Below are 21,707 nucleotides of genomic sequence, written 5' to 3' on the forward strand. Positions count from 1 at the left end.
TACTATCTATATTATGTGTGTCTGTATTTAGTGTTTGTATAAGGGACAGGTTGTAAGATTAGGCTTTGTCTAAAACCTCTATCCTTTGGTAGTAAAGTTCAATTTTAGTTTCAGTTTCAGATTCAGTCTCTCTCTCTCTCTCTCTCTCTCTCTCTCTCTCTCTCTCTCTCTCTCTCTCTCTCTCTCTCTCTCTCTCACTCACTCTCTCACTCTCTCACTTTCTCACTCTCTCTCTCTCTCTCTCTCTCTCTTCATTTTATTCATATAAAATAAGAATGAAATATTATGAAACTAGGTGTTGAAGTTACCACTTGTTCACCATTTTCTGTTATCTGAATGTGTATTGATTATCATTTTAGAACGTGTACACAAGCAGTCTGTTTGTTAACGTTCTTAATGTTGTTATTGTTTGTTGTTGTATCATAGAAAAATGAATAAAACACGCTTAAAACAACCAGGATTGTTTATTTCAGTTTCATTTTGAATTTGAAAAATAATATGAATCATAGGGACGCCCAAACGAGGGCGGGGAGAGGGCTCAGTCGGTAGCGGCGCTGGCTTCAAAACCAGTTGTCGCTATTCGGCGTGTCGATCCCTACGTTCGGCGAGGGATTTATTTTCCAGAGTCAACTTTGTGCAGACTCTCCTCCGTGTCCGAACACCCCTGTGTTCACGCATGCGCACGATAAAGAACCCAAGTTCACAGCGAAAGTCTCAGGGCTTGGAAACACGAATACACGCATGCGCAATTCTGTATGGCAGCTCGCTTCCCCCAGTGAGAAAGCAGCCTACATTTCCTTGAGGTTAACCTCACAGGACTATATAAATCGTAGCCTTATCCTTATCCTATGAGCCCAGCATTGTAGAAAGAACAATTTACCTGCTTATACAGTTTTTTTTGCTGGAAGGGAAGCTATATAATTATGTAAACGTGCCATTATCATGTATTGATTATTTCTTACAGAATGCGTAACTGGTGACACTGCGTGCGCAGGAGTGGGTGCCTCAAAGGAGCACAGTGGTGTTACATACTGCTGTCCTTCTGGCAGCATTAAGACCAGCACTATCAACGGAGCCTTCACTTGCTCCTGTCCCTGAGAAAGACATCTGTTTTTAAGTTACTCGGGCGTTTAAAGAGCCAGGGCGCCTTATAGAGACGAACAGAGAGAATGATGCAGGTGGCCACACAGACAGACAGACAGACAGACAAACACACTCATTAACACACAAACATACACCCGCACGCACAAACGCATGCACGTACAAACACGAACATGCACGCACGCACGCACGCACCGACACACACACATACAGACACATACACACACAAACGGCCACAAGCACGTACATATGTATCCACGCACGCAAGCACGCAAAGACACACACACACACCCACACTCTCAAACACACTCAAACACCACACACACACACACACGTGCACGCACGTACGCACGCACAAACACACATATACACACAGATGTTGCCAGTCGGAAAGTTGATCCTGCACTCTTTGCTACCAGAAAAAAAGTATCTTTTGCACTCTAAATGTTGAGGGACCTAGGTCGTCATCGGCATCGGTAAGTGGTAGGGTAGTTTTCAGTAACTTCTGGCTAATGTCTCCATCGCGTCGGAAAAAGGGAGACAACCACACTTTTTACTCAGTTGATGAGCGACAACTAAACCATGAATGGTTTACAAAGGCGAGGGCCAACCGCTAGTTCAGACAAAAAGTTCCGTAGAGAGTTGGACGTTCTCAGAGAAAAAATGTTTTCACAGCTGGTAGGCCTAGTTCCTATTGACGAAAGTTTTGCACAGGTTGGTATTGCCAGTCGTTTTCTTCACGGCATCGTGCGATTCGTCGTTACAGCACTGGCGAGACTGTCATTTTTGGTCTTGAGTGGTGGTTTGGAGTCTGGGTTAACGTGTATGGTATTGGCGAAATAGGCAAATTTCCACTAGATGTCCTCGTTAAAAATATAATATTTAGTTTTTGGTTTAAATTGGTGGATTGTAATAATAGTAATAAGTTTTCAAATGTATCCTACCGTTTTTTGCATCGCCTCTATGTAAATAACATATATGAAGCACCCTATTTAAAACATGTTGAAACAACTTTAAATGCTCTTGGTCTTAGTGGTTTTTGGCATGACCAGTTTAATTTACGATGTTCCAAAAAATGGTTTAAATCCAAAACGTTGCAATGCCTAAAAGATCAATATACAATCGTGGTTTTCAGAATTAAATGAAAAAGAAACTTGTTTCAATTATAGATTGTTTAAAGATACATTTATATTTGAAAATTATTTGAACATTTTAACCAATAACCTAGCACTCTCTTTTTTACGTTTTAGAACATTAAATCATAAATTACCAATACAGAAAGACCGAATGTTAAATATACCACATCACGAAAGAATATGTGTTAAATGCCAGTCTGGAGAACTCGGAGATGAATTTCATTATATATTTCAGTGTCATTTTTTTGAAAATGTGAGGAAAAGGTTGTTACCATTGTATTTTCGTAGAAATTCAAATGCAGTCAAATTTAAACATTTATTTGAATTAACAAAGAAACGAAAGTTCTTGCATTTAACATATTTTATTAAGAGTATTTTGAAAGAGTTCTGATTATTTGATCACGGTTTTTTTAATTAAAACAAAAACGAACACAGAAACATATACATTCTTGTAAAAAAAAGAAGTATGATTACAATTTGAATTATTTTGTTATGAATTAAGCTTGATTTATTTCGGTTAATTAGAAGTGTTGTGTCTCATTATTACATATATTTTTTTGTCGTGTTTATTGCAATTTTTTTTTATTTATTCATGTAACCCTAGGTTTTTTTTAAAATAAATATTGACTTGACTTAACTTGTTAACTCTGAAGTGACTATTTTTGTGTCAGAACAGATGGGCGCGCCTTTTGCCTTTAACAAAAAATAAAAAAATAATTATAATAATAAGAGAAGAAAAGTGTGTTGACTTCTGATAAATGTTTGAATTTCGTGTTGTCGTCAATTCCAATTAATAAGTATAGCAATTACTCAATGTCTAATACGGATAATTTTAATAAGAGTTTTGCTTTTAATAAAGATCCGCGGGAATATTTAGGTTTTTTCCGCATTTCTTTTCGAGCATTTGAGGTGAAGGGTTGGGCGGACTGTGTCTCCTTTCCTAACTTCTACAATCTTTGAGTTTGTGCATATTTTTCACATTGTTTTGATTTGCTTTGACTATCTGCTAATACATTATTTCGAGAATAGCCCAATATAGCGAAAAGCAGCAGCAGCAGCAGCAGCAGCATTTAAAAACAAATTAAATTTAAAACAAGAACAGATTTGAATAACAATAGCAACAACAACTAAACCAACAACATCAAAACCACCAACAATGACACAGCCATAGCCACTCTTGTTATAGGGATAAACTCATTCAACCTTGTTCACTCGCCCCAATAAATGTGTGCATTCCTTCATCCAAAAATCGATTAGCAGCATTCTTATTGAGTACCACAACAAAATGAACTAATCAGCCGAAAAAGAAAGACAATACCCCCCCCCCCCCAAAAAAAAAAAAAAAAAAAAAAAGGAAGACAGAAACGAAAACGAGAAAGAGAAAGAAAGAAAGATTGAAAAAAAAGAGAGAGAAAAAGAAACAAACAAAGAAACAAAGAAGGAACGAAAAAAAGATGGACAGGCAGGAAAGCAGTAAGGAACAAAGAACTAAACCGACAAGCAAGCAAACACACGGCGAACATCCAAAACATCCGAATTTGAGCCGACTGATGCTCTTTTCAGTGTCCCATTATCATTCTTTTGTCACACACTTGTCATTTTCCCGCTGAGAAGGACACTGACAGTTAGAACCACGTGTATGCCTTATCCGCGAAAAATAAGAGCGAGGTGATATGATGCCAAAATCCTCACAAACTCAACGAAGCACATCGCTTGTGTATTCAGACAGTTTCTGGTGTGAAAAGTCCCAGTGTGGGAAAACACGTCAGAAAGAAGCGTACTCTAATTAGATTAATTGACTTCTCGTGTAGAAGTGATAATAATCTACAGTCCGTGACCGGAGTAGCCGTGCACTGTGTTTATTTGTGCTTCGTTACGGCAATCTGGTGATAATCACGATGTTATGGAAATGCGGTACAAAGAGCTTTTTCCGCCTCGAAAATCAAGCCCATGGACGTTTTTCCTTATTAAACGGCTCCTGTTATAACAAGTGATTTGCCGATTGTTGAGTCATTTAGTCAACTTCATGCAAGGTGTGTTCAACACCAGTGCGATTTGTGAAAACTCCATTGGTTTATCAGAACTCGCGCAACTTCGCTTCATAAGAAATTTCTGCATTTCTAGTCAAAATGTTCTTTCAGAAGGGTGTATTTCTTATGACAGCAGCAGTACTTCTAGCATCCTGTGCTCTTTGCGGTGACAGTGCCCAAAGTCTCATAAATTCGATTCAAATATTTAACTACGTGACGTGCAAAGGGCGAAAAGTCACCAGTGGCGTCATGGGCAACTTCACGGCGACGTCACGACTCAATTGCGTCAGAGAGTGCACGAGCCAGCCGTCTTGTCGCTCGTGCACGTTCTGTCAGGTAGGGGCGACCAAGACCTGTGCTCTGTCCACCGACCATCAGCCTTCATGTTCAGCGTTGACCTTCTCGGACAGCCAGTGTTCGGTTGCGGAGCTGATGGTAAGGTGTATGTAATCCTTTGGATGATGATGATTGTGGTGATTAGTAACTATGATGGTGGTGGTGATGGTAGCGTTGTTGATGATGATGATGATGATGATGATGATGATGATGATGATGATGATGATGATGATGATGATGATGATGATGATGATGATGATGATGATGATGATAATGATGATGGTGATGGTGAGCCACACGAGGAAAATAAGTACAGGAAAGGTTAACAAGTCGCGTAAGGCGAAATTACTACATTTAGTCAAGCTGTGGAACTCACAGAATGAAACTGAAAGCACTGCATTTTTTCACAATGACCGTAGTCCGCCGTTCGTGCAAAACGCAGTGAAACTGACGAGCCTGTTTAGCGCGGTAGTGGTTTCGCTGTGCTGCATAGCAAGCTTTTCTGTACCTCTCTTCGTTTTAACTTTCTGAGCGTGTTTTTAATCCAAACATTTCATATCTATATGTTTTTGGAATCAGAAACCGACAAGGAATAAGATGAAATTGTTTTTAAATCGATTTCGGAAATTTAATTTTGATCATTATCTTTATATTTTTAATTTTCAGAGCTTGTTTTTAATCCGAATATAACACATTTATATGTTTTTGGAATCAGAAAAAAAAAATATATAAGATGAACGTAAATTTGGATCGTTTCATATAAAACAAAAAATGTAATTACAATTTTCAGATTTTTAATGACCAAAATCATTAAGCAATTTTTAAGCCACCAAGCTGAAATGCAATACCGAAGTCCGGCCTTTGTCGAAGATTGCTTTCCGAAAATTTCTATCAATTTGATTGAAAAATGAGGGTGTGACAGTGCCGCCTCAACTTTTACAAAAAGCCGGATATGACGTCATCAAAGACATTTATCGAAAAAATGAAAAACACGTCTGGGGATATCATACCCAGGAACTCTCATGTAAAATTTCATAAAGATCAGTCCAGTAGTTTAGTCTGAATCGGTCTACACACACACACACACAGACAGACAGACACACACACACATAGTGAGTTCAAAAAGCTATGTGGATACCTGTACTGAGGGAATTAGGAAGGTTCCCTTTAGGATTAAAAATGTTATCACAAACAATAGCATTCTGGGCGCATATTCTAGACTCCAAACAAGATTTGTATATACATCAATTATATGACTCAATGTTGCACCATCCGACAGAAACGCCATGGCTACAATTTGTTAGACAATCTCTTTGTAACTTAGGTTTTAGTCACGTTTGGCATAACCAATCTACATTAAATGTACACAAATTAAAGTTTGCCATTGACAAAAAACAACAAGAGGAATATATAAGATACTGGACAAAAGAAAAATCAGATACATATTCCAGACTTAAGTTTTATTCTATGATCAGTAAATCTTACGAAATGCAGTCATACTTAATACAAATTAAGAATAATAAACACAGAAAGATGTTAAGCAGATTAAGGACCAGCACACATTGTTTAAAAATTGAAAGTGGAAGACATCAGAATATCCCTAAAGAAAATCGTCTTTGTATTGAATGCAATGTCATAGAAGATGAAATACATTTTCTAGATAAATGCAATAAATATGTTAAATTAAGGGATGAATTTAAAGAAGATGCTTCACATATCAATATGAAATATGCTAACAAAAATCCAAGTAACTTATTTTTAGAAGACGAAGTTCAAGTTCGTCTTGGCAAATTTGTTACGGATTGTTTTAGCATTGTATAATGCATTATTTGTTGTTTGTTGTGTCAATAACTTTACTGGTTCATGACAATAAACATTATTCTATTCTATTCTATTCTATTCTATTCTATTCACACACACACACACACACAGACACACATACACCACGACCCTCGTCTCGATTCCCCCTCTATGTTAAAACATTTAGTCAAAACTTGACTAAATGTAATTAAAAAAAAAGCGCTGATCATTAATGATAATACAAAAGCTGTTTTATTCTTACAGTTGCATTTTTCAAATTATAAAATCCATAAACACCGTTTAAAATTAATTTTCATTCGTATTTTACTCACTCACTCTGGTTGACAAGTGGATCTTGTAAGGTTCATTTCAATTTTGTTCTGTGATTTTGTCCGAGAAAAAACATCTGAAGCCTGTAACATACAAAGGTCAATGTTTGACAGGTTGATGTGTGCAAGAACGGGGGTCAGTTCAACAAGATGACGATGGAGTGCGACTGTCTCGAGAATTGGGAGGGCAACGTCTGCGAGAAATGTAAGTACAGTTTACTCGATAATCTTATCTTACATAAAATAAGATAAAAACAAGAGCGCGAATGGAAAAAAATTAGGTTGTTGGAGTCATGATTTCCTCCTTTTTTTAAATTGTATTTTATGTGAAGTTATCGCGTACTGATTAAATACAATTATTCTAAGAGTGCAAAAAAACCCATGCCAACACCACCAACAACAACAACAACAACAACAACAACAACAACAACAACAACAAAACACACACACTCACACACACACACACACACACAAACACATGCATACACATAAGAAACTGAAAGCAGGAATATTAATTGATAAAACAGCAAACAAGAATACAAGGGAAGACACACAGAAAAGAGCAGGGAAAAACTACGACAAAACAAGGAAACATCAAAATAACGTAACATAGAATTAACTACACGCCTGCCTTCTGGCACACTCACAAAATCTAAAGACAACAACAACAAGAAAAGAAGTTGATCAGAGATCAACAGGGCGCAATCATGTTGGTGAACATTGTTTCCATTGGGGTTATTATATATATATATATATATATATATATATATATATATGTGTGTGTGTGTGTGTGTGTGTGTGCGTTTTGTGTGCAATAACTGATTTGCAAAAGGTAGTGCATGTACATTGTATCTTCATGGTAAGAAGGATTGTAAGCATGTGTAAGAGTCATAGACAGGCAGAATGTTTGCAGGAAGCTGTTTGAGGAACCGCGGAGCATTTTGTTGAAATTGTGATCAAAGTGATAAATTCAACGAAGCAGCACAGATGTAGACCTGATGTACATGTCATGAGAGTAGTTGCTAATTGATGCCGGTGCTAGTATGTGAATGCACAAACGTGTGTTTGTAATCATGCAGAATATTAATAGGGAGGAATGACTGAGGAAAATCGAAATGTGTTTTTCTGTTAGACAATAGAGTAAAAGTACCCCTTAATATACATTTTAAAGTCCGTTTTAACTTAGTCATTGCATAGGTTCTGTTCCCAGTGCGTGTAGGCAAGACATGTACATCACCGGTACACGTATTAGAAACGTTATCCAGATTTACCATGCATGGAACTTTTACGAATAGCAGACGATATAATTGCCGAAAGTCACTCTGTGTTGTTTTGGTGGAGTTTTTGTGTGATAAGGAACGCATTCCTAATCAAGTTAAAATTGCTCAATTCAATATGACTAAAACTTTTGTTACTGCGGTAAGATCTGTCTCTCTTTGGCGCAATAATCCAACGCAAGCTTCTTTTTTTTCTTCTTCTTCTTCTGCGTTCGTGGGCTGAAACTCCCACGTACACTCGTGTTTTTGCACGAGTGGAATTTTACGTGTATGACCGTTTTTTACCCCGCCATTTAGGCAGCCATACGCCGTTTTCGGAGGACAACGCAAGCTTCAAGTTCCTTGAAACAGAACATACAATTCCGCCGTTGCTTACCCTTTTCCTTTTCATGATAGTTTACAATGACTGCTGCGATTGTACAGACGGGGAACCTTTAGAAGCAAAGGAATTCGTCTTCAGCTCGTTCGTTCTCTAAAATCCATTTACAGGTACTTTTAAGAATGTCGCAACTCTACAACGTGGTAAAAAACAAAAGTTACAAACGACATAAGGGACCTTACTTCCCATGCATTATACAGGGTGGCCACCAAAACAATTGCCACTTTCGGTCATTCTGTGAGTGTGAGAAAGCCTGGATGAAATCGACAGTGAAGGATGATTTGACAATCGCAGTTAAAAATGTAACATCGAATTGTTAAAAAGAACTTGAGAAGTAAACATATGTAAGGTATATTAAAAGAAACTGTTAAAAACTGTCACATTGTATGGGTCAAATGAATGACCTAAAACGGTCAATTACTGCTAACTGACTAACCACACCACGATCCACTCGCGCAGTCACACAAAAAAGTTAGAATCAACAAAAGTATAAGTTCTAGGCGTCTGTTTATGTACACTAACTCTCCACCTCCCTCTTCTCGTGAAGCCAAAAGTTTTTGCAGGAAGTGGCGTTCTCAGCGTGCAGAAAGTGAGAGTCAAGTCCCTTTGTATCAACAACGAAAATCTTTGCATCTTTGAATGAATCGAAACTTCCTGCAGTGACGCTGAGAACGTTGAAAAATACCATCAAAATATTAATTCTGCCCTACAGCGTTTTAGTTGGTCCATGATGGGTCCAACCATTTGTTTTCCTAATTTATGTCAAGCCTCTGATGCCATAAATTGAGTGAAGCCGACCCGCTTTGAATTTTCAACTGTAATGTGACTAAGGAGTTACGCCCCTTATCCGTTCGTTATCAAAGCCTTGTGTAGGGAACGTCATGGCTTTGAGTTCAAAATGGTGACCAGCCGACAGCGCGGCTTCCTTGTTATGCATCGCAGAGAGAGAGAGAGAGAGAGAGAGAGAGAGAGAGAGAGAGAGAGAGAGAGAGACAGAGACAGAGACAGAGACAGAGAGACAGAGACAGAGACAGAGACAGAGAGACAGAGGCAGACTGAGAGACACAGAGACACAGAGAAAGAGAGAGAGCACAGACAGAGAGACACAGACAGAGAGACACAGACAGAGAGAGACAGAGAGAGAGAGAGAGACAGACAGACACAAAGACAGAGAGAGACACACGCACAGAGACAGAGAAAAGAACAGAGACAGAGACACAGAGACAGAGAGACAGAGACAGAGAGAGAAACAGAGAGAGACACAGACAGACAGACACAGACAGACAGACAGAGACACAGACAGACAGACACTGCAGAGAGAGAGAGAGAGACAGACAGAGAGAGAGAGAGACAGAGAAAGACAAAGAGAGACAGACAGACAGAGAGTGACTGAGACGGAGAAACAGACAAATGAATACCGGGTGAGAGAAAAAAGACTCGAGAGAGAGAGCGCCTGAGATCGAGAGAGAGACATAGTGAGAGAAAGAGATAGAGAATGAACGAACGAATGAATGAACGAACGAACGAACTTTATTACTCAAGGAGAGAGACTTAGGCAGATCGAGAGACTGAGAGACTTGGCGGGGTGAGAGAGACACAGCGAAAATAGAGATAGAGATCGAACGAACGAACGAACGAACGAACGAACTTTATCCCCGAGTACGCTGTACTAGGGTCCTGCAGACTTTAATTGTGTGTCTGTCTGTCTGTTCGTCTCGACTTAACAGCTTATTGCTGGGAAACTACTGGGCGCAGTTCGTTCAAAAGTTGATACACTAACTTGATAATAGGTCCGATTGATCGTATTAAAACTTCATAATGTTACCTGGGACCTAAATGCCCCAAAAAACACAAAAGCCACTCTTAACGGCGGGCGCAATTCGCGGTGGGATAGAACAGCCGTTCGGCTCATCCGCCAGCCAGCCAGCGACAGCGACACCAGGCGTGCGTGCTTTGCGTGCGTGTACCACTGTGCGCGAGGAGTATAGGCATTTGAGTTCACTGGCGAATGATAGAAATGGTGGCTGGGTGGAAAGCGTTTCCGACTATGGGTAAAGTGATCCCATCTTGAACACGCGGCCAGTACAACTGGCCTTGACACGGAACGATTCAAGGGGGGCAATCTCAAGTCATCTGAAAGAGGGAAATCCAAACGCAATCCGCCTTGTTCGATTTTATGGGCTTGGACGATAGAGAAAAATAAGAAAAGCAAAAGCTGGAGTCCAGTCTGGACGAAACTGCTATCAAGAACGCAGAATTGATTTTTTCTGAGTTTTTTTTAGCCGTAAGCGCCATGTTTATCGGAGCAGGAAACTCTTCCAGAGTGAGGCCCCTTTGTTGGTTTCACTGCGGTGAACAGCAGTTATGAGAAATTCGAAATGAGAAATGGCGCTTACGGCTAAAAAAAAACTCAGAAAAAATCAATTCTGCGTTCTTGATAGCAGTTTCGTCCAGACTGGACTCCAGCTTTTGCTTTTCTTATTTTTCTCTATCGTCCAAGCCCATAAAATCGAACAAGGCGGATTGCGTTTGGATTTCCCTCTTTCAGATGACTTGAGATTGCCCCCCTTGAATCGTTCCGTGTCAAGGCCAGTTGTACTGGCCGCGTGTTCAAGATGAAGTGATCCGGGTTCGATTCCCGGCATGGGCTGTCTGTTTTTTTTAATTTTTTTATATAGTTTTTTTTTATAATAAATTCTTGTTTACTATTGTTTATTATGAACGTTTTAATGTTTTATTTTACTGTAATATTTTTTTTAATTGTGTAAAATAAATAAAATTTTTTTTTTTTTTTTTTTAATTCCAAGGGATCCGGGTTCGATTCCCGGCATGGGCGGTCTATTTTTTTTTTTTTTAAATTCTTGTTTACTATTGTTTATTATGAACGTTTTAATGTTTTATTTTACTCTAATAATTTTTTTAATTGTGTAAAATAAATAATTTTTTTTTTTTAAATCCACGTGCAAAAGACAAAAACTTTCATACTGGGGGAGCGAGCCAGTCTGAAGAGTACTCGGGTCCAGCGCCAGCGTTTTTTATTACTCAAGGAGAGAGACAGATAGACAGGACAGACACTTAGGCAGAGCGAGAGACTGAGAGACTGGGGGAGCATGTGACAGACAGCGTGTGTAGTGTTACACCGCATTATATCTAAGAGCAGTCAGCATTCTCACTATGCGCGCCGGATACATTTCTGGAATCGCGTAGCACAAAGTTGGAATTCCTAAAATAGCGGCCATTGTTGGAGCGCCATCGATTTCCGGAATAGCGCACATGACGAGGTGTAGCTCATTTTCGGAACAGCGCCGATGACGATATGGGCCAATACACATGATAGTTTGATTTACAAAAAAACGCAGCTCATTTCCGAACAGCGCAGATGATGAGCTGCGTCACAACAAAATGGAAGCCGCCAGTGGCATAGAAGCCGCCCGAGTGGCAAGCTCAATCGGGACCCTGGTACTAGGGCGCTCATAGCGCCCTAGAACAATAACAGATCTCAACTCATGCAAATCCCTGCGACAAACGCAAACCGCCTTTCAGAATGTTGGTATTATGCTGTGATTAGGTTTTATATGCATTTTTTCTCTCCAGAAAAAAACCCCAATTAAAACAAAAATATGTAAATGAAATAAAATGAAAAATAAATGCAAAACGTATAATTATATCTAATCGTTTTTATTTGGTTGGTTGAACAGCTCGATCTACCTTCCCTGCAGTTACAACACCAGCTCCGCCGCAGACCGGGACAGCTCAATATTCCCAAACAACAAAAAAAGGTATGAAGAAAATTGTACCCTTTGATACAGTGTCTAAAAAAAAAAGATGTTTGTTTGCATGTCTGCATGGACATTAACACTCATAAACAGTCGCGTACACATTCGTTAATGCATACAAACACACACACACACACACACACACACACACACACACACACACACACACACACGCATACACACACACACACACAGACACGCACACACACACACACACACTCTCTCTCTCTCTCTCTCTCTCTCTCTCTCTCTCTCTCTCTCTCTCTCTTATCCTCTCGCCACCGTGTAAACGTAATTTCTATATTTCTTTTTGGTCTTCTTACTGTTCGCCCCCTTCTGACATGATCAGATTCAAATGCTATTTCAATAAAACATTAGCTCTCCCTTCATTTTTAAAAATCTGTCTGTCTGTCTGTCTGTCTCTGTCTGTCTCCCTGTCTCTCTGTCTCTGTCTCTGTCTGTCTCTCTCTGTCTATGTCTCTCTCTGTCTCTCTGTCTCTGTCTCTCTCTGTCTCTGTCTCTGTCTCTCTCTCTCTCTCTCTCTCTCTCTCTCTCTCTCTCTCTCTCTCTCTCTCTCTCTCTCTCTCTCTGATTAAACTGACTGTCTAGATCAATAGCAGGTACTTGGTTCTGCTCTGCCTGAGCAGTACAATACAGTGTGCTCGTGTTTGCTAATGATTTGTCATTACTTGTTCCCTTGTTAAAACAAAAAAAACCACATAAATTACGTAGAACACACAGCAGCATACTTGTGAAACTTTCTTCCTTTCAGCAAAAGCGACCAAGCACAGACAAGAAACATGTATTCTTCAAACTTTTGTCTTTAGAATGATACGAGTATCATACTAGAGTGGGGTCAACGTATCTGCTTTGTAAACCCAGGTTTCTTCTATGCTTATATAGTTCATTAGAGTGAAGTTAATGGAATGGTATCAAAGCACGTTTTGATAGAAATGTGGACTATAAAAACAACAAACAAACCGTTAAACAAATTAACAAGCAACGGACGAACATGCAAGAGCAAAGAAACTAATCAAAAGATTTTTTAAAAATATAAATGACTTGATTGTTACTGGCATTAAAGGCCTCTTTTCAAAGCCTGTAGGTCCCAAATAGAATCAGAATACACCAGATACACTGTTGACGAAAGAATTACATGTGGAAATGTCGAATTTCCTTCCCGAAAAAAAGGCTTCTCTTAATAATCTTAATAAGTGCATCGCATAATAATGATGACTTTAGTGTTCGAAAGTTTTAGGGGGAGATGAGTGGGTGGGTGGGAGGTACATTTAATGTGTTATACTTTCGACAGAAAGTGCTTCGTGAGTAAGGAATAGTGTTGCCTACAGACTTCAACTTTGAGATAAACCTTATGCTTAGTTTTCAAAACAAGTTGAAATAAATCAGTACCTTATCAAACGTGGATTTATACAAACATACCGGGACCGTATAGGGCCCCACTGATGAAAAGACGCCCGCTAATAGAGCACACCTTTAATTATGTCCTGTTGTGTAACAAAATGACCGACGCTCACCTGACATGAAATTACACCTGCAGGTTAGAGATATTTTCTGGTTCACCCCAAGGATACCCCGATCAGTAGAAATTGTCAATGCATGCTAACTAAAATGTGTCAATTATAGCGCAGCAACGTTGTTTTTGTATGCCATTAACCGTTAGTGGACAATGTCACTTTAAATTTGTGGAACGCTGAGGACATCTGCATTGCACAAAATCAGAATTGATGTGTTCTGAACTGTTGCATGCCGCAGTTTGTGACCCTCCAAGGCTACTAAACACCATTTCGGGCCTATGCGTGAGAATTGGGTGATGTCACAGAATTCAGCAACGTAATATGCTTAATATTTTCTGTTGATAGAAGTGTATTCAGTAGCAGCCTACCGTTACATACCCGTCAGACTGTGTGTGAGTTGATTTTGAAATGTGCTTGGTTTTCACTTATTTTGCAGCGTTCTATTATATCCGTATTATAAAGGGTGTATATTTATTTAGAAGTGGCTTTCAAGTAGAACCTTTCACACCAACATATGTCAAACAACTTTCTTTCTTTCTTTATTTGGTGTTTAACGTCGTTTTCAACCACGAAGGTTATATCGCGACGAGGGAAAGGGGGAGATGGGATAGGGGAAAGGGGGGAGATGGGATAGAGCCACTTGTTAAGTGTTTCTTGTTCACAAAAGCACTAATCAAAAAATTGCTCCAGGGGCTTGCAACGTAGTACAATATATGACCTTACTGGGAGAATGCAAGTTTCCAGTACAAAGGACTAAACATTTCTTACATACTGCTTATGTCAAACAACTACACAAACATAATACAACAACATAATAAAACAGAACAGAAACAAAACAAAACAAAACCAAAAAAGCACACACAAAACACCTTAACAAAAACAAAAAACAAAACACAAACAAAATAAAACAAAAACAAAGCAAAAGAAAGCAAAGAAAAAACAAAAAACAACAACAACAAAAACAGAAATCTTAGTTGTCTGATGTGGCGGTGTTGTTGCTGGTTCGCCAAAACCTTAAAAATGGTTGTGCAAAACCATGATAGCAACTTTGTCCTGTTCGAAGAGACATAAATCGTGCCAATGACCAAAGACGGTTGCTTCTGCTTATTACCGGTGTGTTGCAAGCATTAGCCCTTGAGAAGGTCAATGTGGGCTTTTTACAAGCTAATTAATTATTATCTCTTAATTTATATTGTTAACAAGACCCTGCGTCATTGCAAAGTTCAGTCGAACTTTTTTAAAGGACCGGCAAAACATAGTCGTCATAGACAGGTGGTCGCTAAGGAAAAGTGATTTATATGTGGGAAAACTCGCCGTTAATTCTTTGGGGTGATCGTAATGGGAAGGCGGTCGTTATCGAGAGGTGTTCACCAGGGCTGGTTCCACTGTAGTTGGTTTTGAGTTGACAAAATAATTTTGCTTTGTTGATTTAGTGCTTTGCTATTTTCCACTCTCAATGTGTTCAGTATTCGACAACAAAGAAACGCTTCGGTCAAGCGCACGCTGTTGCAAATAATTGTCCTAACGTTGTCAAACAGTCGTTTTCCATTGATTTGTGCTCTTTTTATGCCTCTGTAGCTTTTTACTATTTGATAACAAATTACAACTGCAGAAAGTGTTCAGTTATCTCCATAACTGCATTCGCCTAACTAGATAAAAGTATGTAGCTTACTTGTACGGTTTTGTGGCGGTTATTTTAAAGAGACACGTTTGCTTGCATTCAACACTCATCTTATCACGTACACACGCGTGCACTAAGATTGCACGTTTCTTCTGCTTGATTTTATACCGAAGAATAAAGGGTTTTTTAAATTGATATTGTCCGCCTAGAGTAGTGCACCCTTCCGCCAAAACACAATTGTTGGTATTGCTGCACATGTTGAAATATACGCGTACGAGAACAAAGATTGACTTCTTAATAAGTGTTTACCATCTTTCAAAAGCGCCCATTTTAAGACATTCACAATGAGGTACGCCATACCCGTTTAAACCTAAGATTTTGTCAATCCATTGTATCGATATTTAACATTAAACAGCGTGCCAGGTCTTGTAACTGCTTGACCTTTGCAACTGTAGATAGTTGCTTTGACGGCTGTTTTGGGGGCAAGCCATTTTCTGACTATTAGTTGTGTGGAACCAGCCACCTGACACCTGAGAGAATAAGAAGCCTTCACATGAATAATATAACTGCCATCCTCACTTTTGACATAAATGATGAGCAGTTACATTTAAAGAAAGCATTGATACATCTGAAAACGGGGCTTTGTCAAAAACTTGGTTGGGATGACCAACGCGCTGTGCATGTGTTTCAGATGACATTTTCAACATAGATATGAAGTGTGATGCACGTTGCCCGATGTGCAATCGCTTGTTTTATATCTGGTTTTGTTCAATGCTTCACCAGTTGTTGTGTGTTTTTTTGTTTAGCAATGAAGGGCCATTGCTGTCGCCTTGGGTTATCCTTTTAACCTTCGCCCGACCGGTTATCGACTACACACGGAAGACATCGTGGGGCCGTGCGGACCTATGCTTCTCAAAGAAGGAAACATATGCATACCCTTCCGTAGACCCATGCTTTCCAAAGAAGCAAAAACGTGCATCCCCCGCTTCCGTAGACGCCGTGGTTAAATTTCTGCGAGAAGTAATTAAATTAAATTGTTAATTGAATTATTACCGTGCGGACTAAAGCTTCTCAAAAAAGGAAAAACATGAATACCCTTCAGTAGACGTCGTGGGGCCGTGTGGACCCACATTGTTATGTATTAATTTCGCTCGACGCGACTTGCTTATTAACTCCAAAATTAAACAGATCGTAGAAAATGATGTTTAGAGCCAATACCTGAAAGTTTGTGACTTCTCTTTCTAGTTTTTATGTAAGTTCCTTCAGCTTGAGAAACATGGGTCCGCACGGCCCCACGATGTCTTCCGTGTGTAGTCTAAATTTGACCTTTGTTTTTTTAATTACTGCTCGCTGAAATTTAATGATCTTTTAGAACATAAGAGCTTTTTAGGTGTCCGAGGCATTCTGAAAAGCTCATCAAAAAAAGTCCAACTGGTTTAAGAGATATTTGCAATTAAACACCCTTCTGGGTCCACACGGACCCACGACGACCGGCGAAGGTTAAACACGAATAATGTTCAGTAATTTTTAACTGTCATTATGTAAGCTGGTATGCGGCGACTTCGGAAAATAAACAACTTGGGCCTTCAAATTATACAAGAGCCTAGAATCAGTTTAAAGATAAAACGTTCTTCAGAATAGCCTGCAATCTAAACCGAAGTGTTCCACTTCTGAACGCCCTTTCTTAAACAAGTTCTGAACACAGTGCGATATAGAACAAGCAAAAGGTAGCATATATATGTTAAACACAAGTGTTCGTTTAAACACTGATCTGGATGCCCAGATATTTAATATGATGAAGGCTGCTCGATCGTGCCAGTCAAATGTGGACATGGTGTCATGCATTTTCTGCCTCGGCTGAACAAAAGGGAGTCCCCCCCCCCTCCCCATCTAATTAAATAATCACAAACATTTCAAAAATATCCCTAACGCAGTTTCTTCATGTCGTGACCGTAGAATCCACATGCTTTTACAAGGATAAATGGTTAACTATTGAGCGCGTGACTTGCAGTTTTACTTTCGTGTCCTTCGTAATGTCAGCGCGTCAATGCCCCCCCCCCCCCCCCACCAATATTAAATGGCAATGCCCCCCGTAAAATGAAAACTAAAAAGTTAGCTTTTTTCCCATCTATAGTTTGACCACACCCTGGACGGTTACACAGACAGTTTTTCTTTTTCAAGGTCCATGTATTGCTTTTGGACCATGACCGAGAATGACCCAGTTCTATATGCACGCTATCACCTTCCAAACACCCTCTGCCTCCCCTTCCACAAACACCCACACCCACACCCACTCACACCAACCCACACCCACACACACACACGTGTGCATTCGTTGGTATGCACGTGTGTGTCAGTGTGTGTGTGTGTGTGTGTGTGTGTGTGTGTGTGTGTGTGTGTGTGTGTGTGTGTGTGTGATGAATTATTTGACATAATGTATTCAGTAAAATCGATATAGCACTGCATGTCATCTAAATGATGATGTGGTGTATATGTGATTTACATATTTTGTTGTACAACACTTTATTTTCTATTGCAGATTGTAAAGGTTTACTGTGCCCTGTCGGCGAAGCTGTGGAGAGTGCTCTTGGCTTAGTCACAGGCGGCTAGCGTCCAGACACATTTTTTTCCCAGTGCAATTGCTTTCTTTTCCTTTTATCTCTCAAAATATCTAAAGAAGAATGATAGTTGTTATTGTGTAGCAATTCCTGTTTTTCAATCTCCTGCGTTGTCACTGATGATCACTCGGCTGTACACTTTAGACGCTTCGGGGAGCTGTACTTCTTATAATCATCGTCGTCGTCAATATCATCATCGTCGTCAGTCCTACCACCGCTATCGTCGTCGTCGGTGTCATCATCTTGTTTAAAAAACAAGTCGCGCAAGGCGAAATTACTACATTTAGTCAAGCTGTGGAACTCACAGAATGAAAGTGAACGTAGTCCGCCGCTAGTGCAAAAGGCAGTGAAAGTGACGAGCCTGTTTGGCGCGGTAGCGGTTGCGCTGTGCTTCATAGCACGCTTTACTGTACCTCTCTTCGTTTTAACTTTCTGAGCGTTTTTTTAATCCAAACATATCATATCTATATGTTTTTGGAATCAGGAACCGACAAGAAATAAGATGAAATAGTTTTTAAAACGATTTTGGAAATTTAATTTTGATCATAATTTGTATATTTTTAATTTTCAGAGCTTGTTTTTAATCCAAATATAACATATTTATATGTTTTTGGGATCAGAAAATGATGAAGAATAAGATAAACGTAAATTTGGATCGTTTTATAATTTTTTAAATTTTTTTACAATTTTCAGATTTTTAATGACCAAAGTCATCAATTAATTTTTAAGCCACCAAACTGAAATGCAATACCGAAGTCCGGCCTTCGTCGAAGATTGCTTGGCCAAAATTTTAAATCAATTTGATTGAAAAATGAGGGTGTGACAGTGCCGCCTCAACTTTTACAAAAAGCCGGTTATGACGTCATCAACGACATTTATCGAAAAAAAAAATGTCCGGGGATGTCATTCCCAGGAACTCTCATGTAAAATTTCATAAAGATCGGTCCAGTAGTTTAGTCTGAATCGCTCTACACACACACACACACACACACACACACACGCACACACACACACACACACGTACCTAAAGTGTGGATGGTTACCTAAGAGGCGGCACTGGGTGTAGTGCCTTTCTAGTGCACTTGCACTACAACAGCACTGGGTGCAGTACTCGCTCCGGCATCGAAGAATTTTGCACTAAAAAATGCACAAAATTTGACCTATTTCGTCGCCTATAGAGGACGGAAAGAATGTCATTTTGAACATTGTTATGACATTCTTTCCGTCAAAAAAGTCAATTTAACGGTGTTAAATGAAGCGAGCATCCACACAATTAGGTTGCCATCCAGAGTTTAGGTTGCCATCCACGTGTGGATAGTTGCCTTATGGTGATTTAGGCAACCAAACCTGTGGAAACATGGGTACACACACACACACACACACACACACACACACACACACACACACACACACACACACACACACACACACACACACATACACCACGACCCTCGTCTCGATTCCCCCCTTTATGTTAAAACATTTAGTCAAAACTTGACTAAATGTAAAAATGAGGGGCATTGTATTTCGCTCTTTACGCTTATCGAAGCCCGAAAGGCTATTCTTGTGTTCATATAAATGTTTAAGCAGGAAACAGACCGGGTGTATGGAAAACATGTTAGCCGCCCAAGTCAAGACCCTAAAAGTTATCTCACTTATCTTCTCTACCTGTAATGTAAGTTACAACAAAATAGTAATCGCTTCGAGGAAACCACGTACAAAGACGAAATTGGGTTTTATATACGTATTCAAACATCTATTTTGCTTGAATTATGTATCTTCTGAAGCATTTGTCTTTAACTTTCCGGTTTGACTGTGTGCTGTGATGCATTTCTTCACGAAGTATTTTATTGAATGTTTTACTTTCAACAACAGAAACTATTATGCCATATGCTGAAACAGCCCTCAGTCGGCCTTCTAAGAAACCTGCCTTGTCAATATTCTGTGCATTAAATGAGCCGAGTTTTCTTGCAAGGGCAAAAAGCATACTAATTGGAACCAACAAGAATTGCTTCAATAAATAAAACATTTGACACAAACGTAGACAAAAATGCTCATTAATGGGAAAAGGCCTAGAACCATGACATATGTATTTTCTTCCCGGTATGCTATGATGATTTGTGTTTTCGCTTGATTTTACCGAGAATCTTTCTTTTCACGAAAAACGGTAATGATGTGCTCTTTGTTTAGACGCTAGTTTGGTTTGGTAATGTGTGGTACACTGGCGAATAAAAAAATTCTGACGATAGTCATACCTTTTTCAGTGGAGGGGGGGGGGGGGAGGTGGAAAGGGGGATATTGCCCACGTTTTAAAAAGCAGTGTTTCTTTGAGTAACATATATTTGGATACCGACATCAATTTGTCTTCACCATATGCAAATCATACGTTCAATGGTCATCTACACATGTTTGAAGTTTCACGAATAAATTGTTTTCAATCATCTCAGGTGATGGTGTTTGTGCATGTGAGTGTGTGTGGGGGGGATGAGTGTGTGTGTGTGTGTGTGTGTGTGTGTGTGTGTGTGTGTGTGTGTGTGTGTTTTACGTCACACCATTCTCTTGGTAGCACAATCTTATCATCCTTCATCTATCCCCCTGAAGAAGCATCCCGTGGGGGCGAACATTTGGATCATTAAACATATTCCATATTCATCCCCAAAACTTTTGAGGAGATTGTTTTTAAATATTTGCCTATATATATATATATAAATTCTACACTTTGGCCTTAAATCAAAGTGTTTCCCTTCACAGATATCCTCTTGGGGTTGTCAGATGAGGGTAGTCTCCCATGCCAACAGAAGCTACCATTCAGAGAATGGTTTGCTTCTTAGTTGGATACCATGGGTTGACAACTCTCGCCATCAGTACCACCTGACCACTGATGAGACACAATAGTGTCGAAACACGTGTCTGGTCTAGGTACAAATACAATGGTCCTCCTCAGGACTAGATTACCTTGCGATACGTCCCCCACAAAGGGACTTTGCTCTGTAAATCTCGGTCCCCCTTGAGGAGGGTCTGATGCTCCCAATAGGCTGTCTGTGAAGGGATACTTATTTCTCTCTCTATCTCTGCTAAGAGATTTTAACAAATCTCGGAAGAAAGTCTCTGCTGACTTTCAATTGTTTCTTTCACAATTTCTGATGTTTTATAATGTGGTCACCGTGAAAGTTGCATCGCCTTTAAAGCGATCCAATTGAATAAAGCAGAAAATTTCTTCTTTACCCAGTCCTGTGTTGAACAGCAGTGAAAAGTTGACCGCTTTTCCTGTTTAACCTTTTCAAAATTAGATCTAACTTGTTCGCGTATCCATTTCTGGATCTGCAGGCTGGTACAGAGTTACCTCCCTTTAGGCTTTTTCAAATTTCCCTTGTTTTAACCTAATTTCTTGGTTAAAACTTGTCTAAATTTCTAAATTCTTTCTTAATAAATATCAATTCTACACTTTGGCCTTAAATCAAAGTGTTTCCCTTCACAGATATCCTCTTGGGGTTGTCAGATGAGGGTAGTCTCCCATGCCAACAGAAGCTACCATTCAGAGAATGGTTTGCTTCTTAGTTGGATACCATGGGTTGACAACTCTCGCCATCAGTACCACCTGACCACTGATGAGACACAATAGTGTCGAAACACGTGTCTGGTCTAGCTACAAATACAATGGTCCTCCTCAGGAATAGATTACCTTGCGATACGTCCCCCACAAAGGGACTTTGCTCTATAAATCTCGGTCCCCCTTGAGGAGGGTCTGATGCTCCCAATAAAGCTGTCT

The 21,707-nt window shown here is 39.5% G+C and overlaps 1 protein-coding gene and 1 long non-coding RNA gene across 2 annotated transcripts in view; both read left to right on the plus strand.

Annotated features, from left to right (window-relative positions):
- Positions 1 to 1,258, plus strand: part of LOC138983281 (uncharacterized) — a 4,951-nt gene extending 3,693 nt beyond the window's left edge. The window contains exon 4 of the mRNA XM_070356706.1: positions 965 to 1,258. Within this exon, the coding sequence (XP_070212807.1) occupies positions 965 to 1,098 (134 nt within the window). The 3' untranslated portion in view covers positions 1,099 to 1,258. The remainder of the gene's footprint in view (positions 1 to 964) is intronic.
- Positions 1,259 to 3,654: 2,396 nt separating this feature from the next.
- On the plus strand, positions 3,655 to 19,103 carry LOC138981399 (uncharacterized). Its single transcript, XR_011460625.1, has 5 exons — positions 3,655 to 4,702; positions 6,847 to 6,937; positions 12,087 to 12,167; positions 13,938 to 14,015; positions 17,860 to 19,103. It is a non-coding gene; the product is annotated as an uncharacterized lncRNA (long non-coding RNA).
- Positions 19,104 to 21,707: the final 2,604 nt, after the last annotated feature.

The sequence above is a fragment of the Littorina saxatilis genome, linkage group LG12 (genome assembly GCF_037325665.1).
Source record: "Littorina saxatilis isolate snail1 linkage group LG12, US_GU_Lsax_2.0, whole genome shotgun sequence".
In the NCBI taxonomy this organism is placed as follows: domain Eukaryota; kingdom Metazoa; phylum Mollusca; class Gastropoda; order Littorinimorpha; family Littorinidae; genus Littorina; species Littorina saxatilis.